The sequence below is a fragment of the Hyposmocoma kahamanoa genome, unplaced genomic scaffold (genome assembly GCF_003589595.1).
Source record: "Hyposmocoma kahamanoa isolate Upper Pololo Valley unplaced genomic scaffold, ASM358959v1 130, whole genome shotgun sequence".
In the NCBI taxonomy this organism is placed as follows: Eukaryota; Metazoa; Arthropoda; class Insecta; order Lepidoptera; family Cosmopterigidae; genus Hyposmocoma; species Hyposmocoma kahamanoa.
This window is the reverse complement of record NW_020653462.1, coordinates 499,231-514,809: the sequence shown is the minus strand read 5'-3', so window position 1 is coordinate 514,809 and position 15,579 is coordinate 499,231. Positions and strand designations below refer to the sequence as shown.

At 36.3% G+C, this 15,579-nt stretch overlaps 1 protein-coding gene across 1 annotated transcript in view; it reads right to left on the bottom strand.

Annotated features, from left to right (window-relative positions):
- Nucleotides 1-247: 247 nt before the first annotated feature.
- Nucleotides 248-15,579, bottom strand: part of LOC113240317 (organic cation transporter protein-like) — a 47,220-nt gene continuing 31,888 nt past the window's right edge. Inside the window, exons 4-6 of the mRNA XM_026477591.1 lie at nucleotides 5,523-6,155; nucleotides 2,510-2,688; nucleotides 248-1,893 (exon numbers count right to left, since the gene is read on the bottom strand). Coding sequence (XP_026333376.1) covers nucleotides 1,732-1,893; nucleotides 2,510-2,688; nucleotides 5,523-6,155 — 974 coding nt within the window. The 3' untranslated portion in view covers nucleotides 248-1,731. The remainder of the gene's footprint in view (nucleotides 1,894-2,509; nucleotides 2,689-5,522; nucleotides 6,156-15,579) is intronic.

Genomic DNA, 15,579 nt, shown 5'->3' with positions numbered 1-15,579 from the left:
CTTACCTTCTTTTATTATCTCTTATAATAAATCTTGTGGACTGAACTTTCTGCATTCTCATTTCGCTAAGGCGAATCTACAAGAGTATCTTCTCTAAAATAGAAATATAGAATTTACATAATCACTCCTCTAAATTTAGAATTACAAACCAGGCTTATACTTTTGCCTAAAACTTTTTAATCTACACCTAATTAATTAATTAAAGTTTTTATTATTAATGATTATACCTAATGTCATGTTTCTTTGTGTACACATATGATTTGAATGAATTAACATTATTATTATTGGTGTTTTCGCATTAGACAGACGACATTATTTTAGCATAGACACTAATGTCCATCCATTTAGAAATAACTAAACATTAACAGTTAAGATTCTTCGGTATACATAACGGATGATGCAATAAGAAATATAAGAATAAATGTATAACATCATTTTATGAAGTTTCTTGATAAAAAAAATGAGAGATCGCAAATAGTTTCTGGAAGGTTTCGAAATTCACAATAGACTTAACCCTTTCATGGATAGTGGAGGTCAGTATCTTCCTTGCCGTGACCAGGGCTCCATCACTCGCTTAGGGTTACGCAGTAAGTTTTGTACCGACGTCGGTACAAACGCTCGTATAAAAGTATTCGGCTCCGTACGGCATACGGCGGGCAATGGTTTTTTCACGTCTTTGAGCGCGTCCTTAAATAAAGCCTATAGTTGGTTTTTGAAATCCATATAGTGAAACGGTGCCCCGTATTATCATAATCTAAAATTTAATTTTACGGTAAACGCTGTTTCTGCCCGTGGACGGGTTAAGTCGAGTGGTTGAAGGCAAAGATCACTGACAATATGTTGACATAATTTAGATTTTTTGACAATGCATTATTTTGAAACGGAAATAATAAGAATGTGCTTGTTACATTCACTCATTTCAATCGGAACAGACTTCAGAATTCTTGATTTAGGTAAGTGAAAAAAATTGTTGATCGATTATATTTTGAATACAATGGATAGAAACGAAATGTCTACCAACCGAGATATCATCATCTTTATTAATACTGTGAATGTGAACGTTTTGGGCGTTAGAGATTTTAGTGATATTTTCCGTATATATTGACGATGCGACATTATTTCGAAATCGAGAAAATGCGACATTTTCGTACGAGAATTGGTCCCTTGACATCCATAATGCCGTAAAATGGTGGGGTAGTATTGACTTGGGATTAATCGTTTTATCGGTACGAGAAATTCGTTTTTAAAAACTCCGCATCTTGTCAGAGAACATATTTTTAGACAATTTTGCTAGCCTATACCTATATTTTTTCAAAAAAGACACCGAGAAATAATATGCCAGATAATCATACCTCGATGGTTGGCCTATAAAAACATCTAGTTGATCAGGAACATGGCTTTATAAAATCTGATTCGTGTCTGCGGGGTCAAATTGACAAATTGTAGAGAATACCAATGTTGCCGTGTAATTATTTTAACCAATAAAAAGCTTGGTACCCTGAATAGGTCAAAAAAGGAACTATTTTATATTAGGCCACTACCGGGAAACTAACCAAGGACCTTCTCAACCACCACCAACATTGCAAACGCAGGTCGTCAAATTGTATACGTGTCACTTGGCCGTTCATTTAATAATAACAATATAATGATAGTAACGCACAAACTCAACATACCCTATCCCTAACGTTGTTACTAAATGGATGGACTGTACCATTTTATCACTTTCTGTTTTCATCTATCACTTTCATCAAATTTTTTATCCTGTTCTGTCGCCTCCTTTAAGGAGTCTGGTAGTTTAAGGTTGTTTGTTTCTGGTAGAGTCAGCACGAGGAACCCTGACACTGCAGCTGAACTGCCAAACAGTATTGTTGGTAGATGCTCGTACAGTTTTGTCTGGAATAGAAAAACGAACTATAAATAAATGGATGGTGGTTTACATATCGTATCCATTGTCTAATAAAGCACATGTGATGATACGTCAATAGAAAAAATACGAAGTACTTGAAACATGAATAAATTACATGAATTCAATACAAATTTAATATTTTATTAAAGTTAATAGCGATATCTCTAGCTAAAGTTGGTAGCTGTAAAGTAACCCGACTGCGTGACGAAATACTTTCATAGATTTCTTATAGATGGCGGTACGGCTAAAAGTCGTTGAAAATTAAATGCAAAATTCCGACAACAAGCACATAGAAAAATTCGTGAGGTCTGCTGGTTGGTTGGCATTGCGTTTGGCACGTTTGCGTATGTGTATTCATAATTACTCGTACATGAAACAAATTATGTACATATATTATGTGAAATTATATAACTCTCCCGTTTAAGCATTTTCCAATCTGACCCCAGAATGTCTTTGAGAGACAAGTTTAAAGAGATTAACATTCTTACACTAACGTCATACAGTACATTTATGAAAAAAGTGATGGACTGTAGTCTAATCTGAAAGATATAATGTACACTGATGTGAAACTCAAAATGGTATAACATGAAAAAATAATCCTACCAATAAAGGTGTAAGCGGCGCTATAGTAGACCCAGTTCTCCCAATGGTAGAACACATGGCTAACAGTGTAGTTCTATAGTTCGTGGGGAACACTTCTGCAGCGAAAACGTATAACGAATTGTACGCCAACGTTATGAAGAATTTTCCTGCCAGGTACACTGCTATGGACCAACTGCCCGCTGAAACAAAGGAAAAGTAATTGAAGGTATTGATGAAGATTCAATAATGTAGCAAACATTTGCCTTACAAAATTAACAAAATAAAGCCAATGTATTATACGTCAAAAGTAATATAATAATAATAATAAAGCGTACACTATTAGCGGGACTAATCCCGCACTAGGAAATATCTGTATCGTAAACATCACACTCAAACTCATGAGAGAAATAAATGTAGGCCAAACAAATAATCGAAACCCTCTCAGAAATCGAACCCGGGACCTCTTCGTGGCAGACATCGAGTATACAAGTAGAAACGAAGTGTTATTTAATTTGTTTGAAAACTCTTCTGCTAAATCATTACTGTGACAACTGCGCTCCGATTGGTCAGCCCGAATTCAAACAATTGACGGGTGTCGTCAAATGTTTCGCTTCAAAATGACCAGTTTAACTTGAGCTTTGCTGTAATGAACGAAAATTGCAAAATTGTATATTTAATATTTAATTACTGTCGAAATGCGATTTAGTTTTGTAATTAGATGTTTTGCTGTTTTTCCCACACGACCGAATGGAACAGCCCCCATTGTTAGAGATTTCAGCGCAAACGAGAGTTGATATTTAAAAGTGATACAAGGCCCATTTTGTCTGATGAGTTACCAGGGATGGGTGGCCCTTATTTAGTATCTATTTCTGGTTATATACTCGATGGTGGCAGACTAGAGTGGTATAAAATGACATATGAAAATCAAAAAAATTATACAAACTACATGTAACAAATTATGTATATATAAATTTTACAACTCTCTTATTTAGCATAAAAATATCTGGGGTCAGCAAAATGAGATCTACAACCGCCTCTAACCAGTTAGTTTCAGTTTTATTGTTAAGCAAAAGCAGCGTAATTATAAGCAAAAGAAAATTTGGGTGTCAATATCTCTGCAAACACGTTAGTTATGACAAGGAGGGTAGTATTTCTGTTTGTGCATTCGTTTGATCATTAGATTGCATTTAATTGGGTTCGTCAACTCCTAAAAGCGCGGCTATTATGGCGGTTCATCATTTTTCCACGTTTGTTTCCATCGATTGATTGAAATTATAGTACTGGTAAAACTAGAAACTCGCTATTACAAGGACGCCTGCGTACTTTCCGTGGTTGTACGATATAAATCGATTGTTCCGATGTAATCGAATTTATTTGATGTAAGTGGTTGGCGACTCGCGCTTCGGAATGCCTTTACTTACGAATAAAGTGTACATTTTTATAACATTTAATATAAATAATTGTTTTGGATAATAAATAGTGATTTTTTCCAATGTTTTCACAATCTACGTTCAACAATCATCATCCCGAATCATTAGTTCAGTCTGGTGTCTATTAGGGAGACGTCTTTGGGCCATAATTATACACGACAGTAGGTATAGATAGTCAAGGGTAAATAAAATATGTCGTTCTAAGATACAGAAGACTACATTTTGAAGAAATGGAAACAAAATAAATACCGTACAATAAAATAAGAGATGGGTGCTGCAATTATAGGCACGGCGCACAGCGCCTCGTACCACGAGTTTATTGTGTCGATAGCTTATTAAACATTTTTATTGACAATGTTACTTATTCTCGTGTCCGCTAAGGGCACTGTGCAATATACCATACAAAATTGTGGAGTGTTTTAAATTGTAGAATCAGTAAAAGCTTCCGACTTCCACATAGGTCTTCATTATCGCATTATTTTGTCCGTGTGGACTTTTTTTGACCCTTCACAGATATAAAACTTTAACAAAATACCATTATTGAGTATTATGACGGTTTGCGAATGGTTCTTGTTAGTCGGGTGATAGTAAACAAGACAATATTGATCACTGTTTGTGTGTTGATTATTGACTTATCATTTGCTTAACTTGAATAAACAAGTTTTTGTGTTAATAGTATTATCTGGTACCTCATACCTAAACAAAAAAAATTTATTGTAATGTTTCTTTAGTGCTTAATTTTGATTTTTTTCTTTTTCACTCCTCGGTGGCCTAGCGGTTTGCATTGTGGGCGCTGGATGCGGAGTTCCCTGGTTCGATTCCCCGTTAGGACCAATTTGGGAAGTGAACTTTTCTAAATTGGTTCTGGTCTGGGTTTACCGGGTAAAGCCCTGGAGTGGATTCCATTGATCTGGTACTCATAGTACTGGAAATTATTGTTATTAGCAATAAAAAAATGACGCCAAGTGTTTTTTGTTGTTTGAAAGGTTTTAATAAAGAATTGCGTCTCCTACTCACTTTTGGACTTGTAAAAAAACAACAATGTTACATTTTCTTGTAGTTTCTAGTATTGGAACATTTGTTATATTTTACTCTTATTGCTTTGGCTCTTTCTAGGTCTGATGACAATTTTGTTTATTTTAAGTTCTTTGTTATTTATACTTTATATTTGATTTTTATTTATATAGTTTTTGTTCATTTATCGTCTACTGTTACGTCATGTATAGGGCATCAAAAACCATATAAACGAAAATCGCAACCAAAGGTTGTGCATCCCCGAAACAGTAACATTAGGATAAAAAGTTTTAGCACAAGAATCGGTTTTTATGCCCTTATGTTATTAGATAGGGTGTTTTAAAAGTAGATGTACATTTTTTCATCGGTTTTTCTTACATATGATACTAGTATATAGTTCTATAATTACCAGTAAATATATCAATAAAATATAGACATAATTAAATTGAATCTTATGAAATATCTTCAAGTGCAAAGAAGATAAGTAAGTTTGTAATTACTCTCGCGTAAATTACTTGCACGTAAAATCGCCAGTATGCATTTTGCTACTTAGATAAATAAGAAATTTTAAGTTTAAAGGTTATTCTTACCTGAAATGAAACCATATGCAATCAAGATAACAGCAGTAGAAAAGAACGATAAAGAAATCACTCTTTTCCTGCCAAACCTATCCAACAACAATAATTTACATATATTCGCTGGGGCTTCAATAAGAATCACCACAGCGTAGTTCAAGTATCCATTGCCAGATAGATCTATGGCATTTATGGAAAGGCCGTAATAGACCAGTGTCGACGAGATCCATAGAAGAGAACAGACCGCCAATCTTTTCCATATTACAGTGGATGTAAACAGCTGTTGAAACGAAGATTGATTGTTTTCTTTGCTCTCGCATTTTCTTGTATCCCTTTGTTTCATCGCTTGTTTCTCTACCTGATCATAATGATCTTTCGGTACTGTAACATTGTTCATCTTTTCAGCTTTGCTAAGTACGTTTAGACCTTCCTCGTATCTTCCTTTGCTAAAGTACCATCTGAAACTCTCCGTAAGTGTCCACATGTAGACGAAAACGAAGACTGCAGGTGTATAGATAATGAACACCAGGTATCGCCAGTTCTGAAGCCACCAGGACAGTAATGTTACCATTTCTCCGCCAAGGATGAACATGGTGTTGAAAAGGAGGCTGGTGAACACTCTGCCTTTGGGACCGACGAGCTCTAGAGCTGAAATGATAAAACAGATATAATGTCGACAGGAATCTCATTGTTTCTTCTTCTTCTTTTTAGGTAGGTGATTTGCTTTTCCATGTATTTTTTCAATTTATTATTGTTTATTTATGGAGCTTTTAACAACCTCCGTGGCTGAACGGTTATCATGCTGGACTGCCACGCAAGAGGTCTCGGGTTCGATTCCCGAACCGGCAGAAATATTTGTATGGCCTAAGGTCAATGGCCTACCTACATTTATTTCTCTCGTGAGTTTGGGAGTAATTTGTGGTTGTATTATGAGTGTGTCCATTGCACCACACCATTGTTATCATTATTATTATGTTATTATTATATAGAGTTTTTACGTTAAAAGGTAAAAAATAATTAAGAAATTCAACGTAAATAGGTATGTATTTTAACTGTAGGTGAGAGATAAAGACACTTAATTTTTTAGGCATTTAATAAGATCAAATAAAATATGTTAAAAAACCAAACCACGTTAATTTATTTTACCATTGCGTGATTTTTAGCATTATAAAGAAATGTTTGTAAACACATCTAAATTCCAAAATATGGACTTAAGGTCTCTTACCTCTCATCTACAGAACTATAAAATAAATATTGTAAAAACTGTAACAAAAAAACGGGCCATTTTTTTTTTGTGTTTTTCAGTGGTAGTAAAAGTTTCGTCGCCCCGGATAGGCTAAGGCGTTCAAGCCATTCTGTCAGATCTCAGATTTAATTTTTTTAAGCGTCAAAAGCGCCGCTCAAAGGGCACTGTCACTGCGCTCTTTACCTTTTTTTACGGGGGGGGGGGGGGGGATCTTTATAGATACCCCTGAGCCCAGGAAGACTCAGGGGTTATGTGGAGACTCTCTCTCCAGTCTGGAGGGCCTACCCCAATAAAACCCCCCCGGGTTTCCCTCCCGCCGGTTGAATCGTCGTGGAATCGGTGCACCACTACGCCGCCCGGCCGCCCTAGTTTGCGCCAGGGCTCCCGCACCAACGGAGTGGCAGGTCAGTTGTCCTCCAACTCGCCCCCCAGACGAGTGAGGTCGTGCAATGCAGACTCCGGAGTCCCTGTCCAGAGCCCGTTGCCCTCACTAGGGGATCAGGCGAGCAGCGAACTTCGCCTTCTCCCCGTACGTCTGCGCGTTGCCAACTAAGCCACGGCAGGAATCATCAGACTACGAATTTTTCTGTGCTTATTGGAGACCTTTGTTTTTTTTGGGTTATAACGACTTTTTTGCTGTAGCGCCATCTTTCATCGCCTTAATTAATGTTTTTAATTTATGGCTTTATAAATTTGTAAAGATATTGAAATAAAACTGACATTTTATTACCATTTTTTGTTATATCTCATCCGGTAACTTGTATAAGAAAGTGCCTAAAATATAAAGACGGCATAAAAACTTGGAGCAAATCGAATGAGTCAACAAAGAGTAACCAAGTGAAGACTGCAACAGGTGAACCTCTAGACATTTACGTTGCTAGATCTTTTTTCAAGAAGGAAATAAATAAAAACTTCCTAAATATAATACTTCCTAAATGTTTCTATATTGAGTTAGTGTAACGTGAATATTTATTTTGTTCCATAATTATAAATTAAGTGTTACAAATGGCAATGCGTAGCAAAAACATAAACAAACATTCGTTTAGCTAAATTGCATTACTAAATATTTCGGCTTGGTTTACAATGTTAAATGCAAACTTGACTTTTTTTGTGGTAGCGTACTAGTTTTAGTAGTAGATTTTAGCTTCTTTTTACCTTAGTAGATCAGACGTGAAACTAATTTTCATATTTAAATCGCGTATATTTGTTTTTTTAAACTAACCAACATTTCGAGCCCTTTGCAGGTCTCACGGTCACGCTCACTGAGATGTGACGTCATAAAACCTGAAGTATAATATTAATACACCCATCCTATTTTTGTAGTTACAAAAGTTATTAACACATTCGTACGAGTATCGAGCATTTGATGCACTATGGCAGATGATAGAATGTAACAAAATTAATGATACTGACGTCAATAAACATTGACGTCTATAAAACTGCCCGCAGACGCTGCGCATGTATGCTAGCGATCATTATAATAATAATATTGTTTATTTTATTCATATACACATACAGTAAAATTAAAAACAATGGGTAGGTACGTTACATAAAAAAAAACTTATTTCACTGATTGTATGTACGTGCTACTTATTTAAAATGTTTAAACTACCGAATCCCAAACTAAGCAAAAGCTTGTATTTCGGGTGTTCTTCCACTTGCTGGATATCACTAGGTAAATACAGTACAACCAAGATGTAAACATCAACAGTATAAATTAGACAAATGCTATAGTGTGTAATTATAAAAACTACTACAATAATAAAATTAAAAATTATATATATATATATATAATAACATAAATAATAAAAAGAATAATAATTCTTAAAAAAAAATTGTTAAAATTATACGAATGCCAATCTATACGCTAAATTTAATAATAAAAGATTTTCAGTATCTGTATAGTCAAGCGTTTGCAACCATTTACTGAGAACTAATTTGACCTCATGTTTCATCAAAGGATAAACGAACAAAAATCTATTAATTTTGTTATATAACCTGGCGGAATTTTGCTGTGTTTGTGAGTATAGTGAGCGTTTACTTATCCTGTGAAATTTTGCGGTCCAAGTACCAACTGTCACCTAAAATCGAGTAGTAACGTTATTGTATCGTCATCGAGACAATTTGTATGACAATTGGAATAGCGTCCCGTTTAGCGTATTTGGTACTAAAATTTCATAGCACGAACATTTATGTGGTCTGTAGCACGAACTTTGAAGTTTGCCTTTGTATAGTCATCGAGTAGTAAAGAAGAAGTCTACGTATTGGTATCGCTACAGATTCAATATTTTGGTATGTTGTAGAACTGTGACGTCACTGTTAAAATTTTCAATAGCCAAATAGCATTTTCATTTCAATGAAACAAAAGAAATTATTTTTAATTTACCAAAGAACATTCAATTTTTCGCTAAATACGTTTAAAATAATATTTTATTTCTGTTGTATGAATTTTCACTAAATTAAATTTGTTAATTAAAAGGAAATATGAAATAAATTAGAACATGTCGCACTGTTAATACAATAGTGTATTAACTCAAAATGTGTATTTTTTTCAGAATCGATCAGAAACGAATTACTCACTTCCCGTGAAAGATTATTAAAATTTATATTCAACTTTAAAAATATAGGTTTAACTTAATAACAGACATCTAAACGATGTCCTACTTACCAAATATATTTAAAAATAAAAGGGAAAATATAATTTCATATTTTTGAGCAAGAACTGTTTTTTTACAGAACTAACTCAGAAAGTTTCTTTCATTTTGATTTAAGTAGATGTCTTTGCATTGTTTCTCACAATATTCTAAAGACGGTTGTATTGACGTGTAGAGAATCAAATTGTACGCACAACAATAGTATAATTTCGAATTTCATATATTTTAAGTTACAACACTATTGCAATAGCAGTGCGATATTAACAAGAAGTATTGCAGTCGTATATATGCGATCCAGATTCTTTTCTACAAAATAAATACCCAATCTAAAAAAGTTGACCATCAGTCGCTGTGTTCGTAACGGCGGTCCCCTCAATTTGAATTGCATAAGGAATAAATATAATAAATAAATAATAAATAAATAACGCACACACTCAACATAGCCCCACACTAGGGAAACCCTGTGTCGCGGGTGCCATGGACACACACATAGACAACCACAAATTACACCCAAACTCACGAGAGAAATAAATGTAAGCCATACAAACATTTCTCCCGGCCCGGGAATCGAACCTGGGACCTCTGCGTGGCAGTCCGGCATGGTAACCGTTCGGCCACGGAGGCAGTTAAACGTTAGTTTTGAGGAGGAGGTCCTCCTCAAAACTAATCATAAGAGCCTTAACTCGGGTAGCTGCTGTGCACTGTTTCTATCATCAGCTCCAGGTAAACGTGACATTGTATTTTCATTGGAATTACGATTTTGCGTCAAGTAATATTGAAATCGGTTAACGGAAAGGGAATTAAAATTCAATAAACCTTATTCGTACCCTAGTTTGCCACCCGTAGGGGTACAATATTTTCTTCAAATTTGAATGGGACACAGACAGGGGAATAGGTCCAACAAAAAAAAAAGAATCATTGAAATTGGTTCACAAATGACGGAGTAATCGTGTAGTGTATTCAGAAAACAAACAATCAAATTGAGAACTTCCTCCTTTTTTGAAGTCAATGAGTTAAAAATAGTTTCATATCCAAAGTGTAACAATTGCAAAAACCTAAGAACTCTGAAAATGAATAGAAATTTCTAGCATGTAGCTAACAGAATCAATAAATAAATTCAATTCAAAGAGAATGGATTGTAAAAGTGTTATTTTCGGGCATGAATCGTTAAATTATAACTGTTGGCGACTAAAAACTGCAAAAACTGCGACAAAAAATATGTAACAAATTACTTTCAACAGTTTAATATACACTTGTTTTCTGAAGTAGGTTCTTATTTAAATTAAGTATTTAGGTAAGAGATTACAATTACACACGGTCATTGGCACAATTAGCTGACTGTAAAAACTTCAAAATAATGCAATGTTGTTTTTCTAAAATTTGGTCGGTTATTTTTCTTTATTTCACGTCTAATTTGAAAGTAAAAATTTGTCGACTGTCATTTTTTAAATTTGTTTAATTTCCTACTAATACAGGTTTGTTGAGTGGTTGGATATTGATTTAAAATAATAAAAAGAAGAAGAATAAAAAGTAATTACTTTTTATTCTTCCGTCATGAATGAATGTAGATTAACGAAAGAAATATACAGAACTACTTAACGTGGAAGGCATTATTGGAAGTAGACGGCCACGAAGAACATTCTCAGATCAAATTGCGAGTGTTCTTAAAAAGGTTGGGGTGCGTAGTGGAGAGAATAAGAGTATATAATAGAGAGTATGAAAATATTGATCAATGCAAGCAACGTGTTAGATCATGTAGCGTCCGGGTGAAATCAATATCTTGGCGTCCTCTAGAAGGCACACCAGTGATTGAAAATTCAGGTGCAAATGATGCAATTATAAATGATGTTGGGAAGCAATAGCCCGTTTCCCTCACTTGAACTGCGAGAGACGCAGGCTCTTTGGAGGCGTCGCGAACGGCGTTCGGCGCCCCCTAAGAGCGCTGCCACACGGGCGTTGCATCGACGCAACTGCACGTGTAAATCAGAACGACATGCCACACGATGCGTTGAAACAGCGCGTGGTGACGGAACGCGTGCGCATCGGACAAGGGACCAAGAAACGAAGAGGGGAGGGGTGTTGCGGTGCGACGAAGTAACGCTGACTCAACGCCCGTGTAGCATCGCTTTAAAACCTGGGTCCATATGCGCCGTACTATAGGTAACGGCACTGAATGTAAGTGAAGCAAGAGAGGTTTGTCAGGATCGTGCTAAGAGACAATCGATAGTCTCTGCCTATCTCAATGGAAATCAAAGTGCGTGAGTATAAACAAAATAAAACCATTAGGGACACTGGGTGTCCCTAGGACGCGTGACGGCTTAACAGGGACAGAATGAGAATCAGTGTGATAAGGTGGCGCGACGTTGTGGCGTGAAAGATGACGTAATGACTAGGACAGAAAGGGGAATGCTACGACGGTTTGGTCACGTGGAAATGATGGATGATAGTAACGCTACAGATTTACAAAGCGAATTTGAATGGAAATATCGGGAGATATCGACCGCGTATATATCTCAGATGTTCTTTAAAGGCTGGGTCAAAGGTACTTAAGTAGACATTTATAAAGTATGTCATCACCAGAGATGTGAGTGTTTACCTAAATTCCAAGGAAGTAAGTAAACGCACAATGTTGTGACGAGGTTGAAAATAACACTTTCACAATTTATTCTCTTTGCTAATTAGCTACTAGAAAAACGAATTTATGAACAAATATTTAGTATTTCAAAAATAGAACATTGTTTAAAACTATGCTTAATGCTTGGGAAAATTTATAACTTTTCTATATAAGCATAAAAAGTTATAGATCAATTTTGATGACTTCCGTAGTCGAGTCGCTTGCACACCAGTTTTCGAGGTGTCTCCGTCTCTGAGCTCCCGGGTTCGATCCCTGGCCGGGTCAATGAAGAAACTAACTTTTCTAATTTCCGTCGTTGTTTCTAATTTCCATAACGCAAGTGCTTTAGTTATTTACTTTGGGATCAAAGCAACGTGTGTGATGTTGTCTATAGTTCATCTGTTTAGGTACCTACTTAACTAAATGTAAACAATCTTGAGATGTCTATTTATTGAAATATACATTTATAAAATGATTTTCACTTACCTTCAAAAACAAAATGCAAAAACTTAGTTTCATATGAAATTGCAAGTCTATTTTTATACATATTGATTTCTACAGCATACCAATATCAATATTGTTCACATTTAGTTAAGTTTAGGTACAAATGGACTATAGATAATATTTATTTATTCGTTTCGTAAAATATTTAAATCTCTCTTTTTATTCTATACTCTTTTTAATCTCTCTATGGGTCGTATTCCAGAACTCTACTCAATACTCAAGTCAGGACTTGAGTATTGCAGTGAGCACTGAAAATTATACTCAAGTCCTTGCCATTAGGGTCGTATTTCCACTACCTGCACAAGGTGGCGAGGAGGGAACCGTCCCCGTCGTGCCACGAGTGCGGCGCTGCGGATGACACCGCGCAGCACACCCTAGAGGTGTGTAGCCGGTGGGATGAGCAGCGCCGCACTCTGACGGGGACTGTAGGGCAGGACCTCTCGCTGCCGAGCGTGGTTGCCGCCATGCTCGATAGCGAGGAGTCCTGGGAGGCGGTGGCCTCCTTTTGCGCAGAGGTTATGTCGCAAAAGGAGGCCGCGGAGCGGGTGTGCGAGGACGCGGCGGACGCGCACCCGCTCCGGCGCAGACGTACGGGGAGAAGGCGAAGGCAGTTCGCTGCTCGCCTGATCCCCTAGTGAGACCAGCGGGCTCTGGACAGGGACTCCGGAGCCTGCATTGCACGGCCTCACTCGTCTGGGGGGCGGGTCGGCGGACAACCGACTCGCCCCTCCGTTGGCGCGGGAACCCTGGCGTAAGCTAGGGCGGCCGGGCGGCGTCGTGGTGAATGTTCACTGATCCCACGGCGCCGACTCAACCGGCGAGAGGGAAACCCGGGGGGGTTTTAGTGGGGTAGGCCCTCCAGTCTGGAGGGAGAGTCCCCACATAACCCCTGAGTCTCCCTGGGCTCAGGGGTATCCATAAAGATTTCCCCCCGTCAAAAAAAAAAAAAAAAAATAAATAAAGAAAAAAAAAGGGTCGTATTTCCAGTGCTTCAAATCATACTCAAGTCTGCTCAAATCCTGACTTGAGCATTGGGTAGAGTTCTGGAATACGATCCTATATTTATTATACCAAGAGAGTGAATTCATTAACACCTTTTTCATTTTTATAAATGTGATCAGCGATCACTGTTCATACGTTCAGGTGTAGTTTACTAAAGAGCCTAAAACGAGTTCTATATACCTAAATAATATTCAGGATATTGTTATAGCTACCAGCTTCTGGAATGTTCGTTAACGCTCGTGTTGATAGCTTTGAACTGAATGCGAAAAATTGTGGTTTTACGCGAAAATTAGTGCCGAATTGATATGGAATTATACAAAAAATGGCAGTAAATTTGCAATACTAACCCTATTTCTAAGTGTTGTTGTATTTATTTTGATCGATTTGGTTTGAATAAAGATTTTGTGGACATAGTCTTTTTAACAGGTGCTTTTTCTTTTAAAAAACCAACGTACACAATTTTAAGTTTACGCCGTAGAGAATTTAGGAGTAATAAACATTATAAAATAATAAGCTTCACGGGTTTTAACTTTAATAATTATAATGATAACAAATTATAGTCTACTGTGTATTAGTCGTAAAACTGTATTAGTATTATATATTCTTCTATTGTTTTTCAACTGACTTCTAAATAGGGAGGAAGTTGTTTATGTTTTTTTTTGTACGTGTGTTGCGCTATAACTCTATGGTAACGGCATTTATGAATCGATTTTGATGATTCTTTTTTTGTTATAAAGAGGGTACCTAAAGTAATGATCCCGTTTATATTTGAAGAAAATATTCCACCTCTAAGAGCGGCAAACTAGGGGTTTAATGACTTTTGAGGTCGGTTTTTTAGTACTCGGTACTGACATTGCTCATTAATAAAATGTAGTATTTTATTTTATTTTAGGTTATCACATTGCTACTCCTATATTATATATATTTTTATTATATATTTTTTTTAAACATACTTTGTTTTCTTTATTGACAAAAAGTTTGAAATTTCCGTGCGAATCGTCGAATGAACGTTATTAGATCGTTTGAGCATGAATAATGATTTTTTTGTTTTACAATTATGTGGAAATTTATTATGATGATATTCAGGATGTTTTAGAAAAGATTATAATAACTCACACGTTCTAGTAAAATAATGAGAAGTAATGGCAGAGCCATTTGCTATGTTTAAAGAAATTGTTTTACAACATGAGCAATTATTATACTAGCGGTGGGGTATTTTACGTTGGCGGGTCTAGTAGCAGTAGAACATCTTATGAAAAGTTCGTCTGTGGCAGTACTGCTACCTTCTCCATTTCTGCTGCCGAGCAATAAGATTGTATATCAATGATCAGAATTGAGGGTTTAATTTAGCTAAACTATTAGACGAACTCTGTGATTTAGTAGCTTGTACACTGGTTTTCATGGTGTCGGTGCCATTTCTGACTCGCCCGGCGGGCTTCATGTAGAAAAACTAACTCTTCTATATTGTCTCTGATCTAAGTGTTTGTGGTACCGTCGTCGTTTCCGATTTCCGATTTCGATTGGGATCGGAGCAATATATGTGTCGAATTCATTTATTATTTAATATTCAATAGGATTTTCCCTCTGGTCGAGAATATAACCAGAAATAGAGGCGAAATGTAATTTCAATTGTTTGAAAACTATTCTGCCTTATCTGTGACAATTGCGCTTCGATTGGCCAGCCCGAATTCGAAACAGTTGACGGGTGTCGTCAATTGTTTCACTTCAAATCAACTAGTTAACTCGAGTTTTGCTATAATGGACGAAAATTGCAAAATTACATATTTAATATTTAATTACCGATGAAATTTGATTCTGTTTGTTTTGTAATTAGATGTTTTGCTGTTTTCCCCCCACACGACCGAATGGAACAGCACGCCATTTTTAGAGATATTATCTTTATTACTATAAATACAGAGTATTTTTGGAATATACGGAGACATACACACAGGTCAATTGGTGGCCTGTCTTTATTTCAGTGCAAACGAGAGTTGATATATATACGCACACACACACACACACACACACACACACACACACACACACACACAC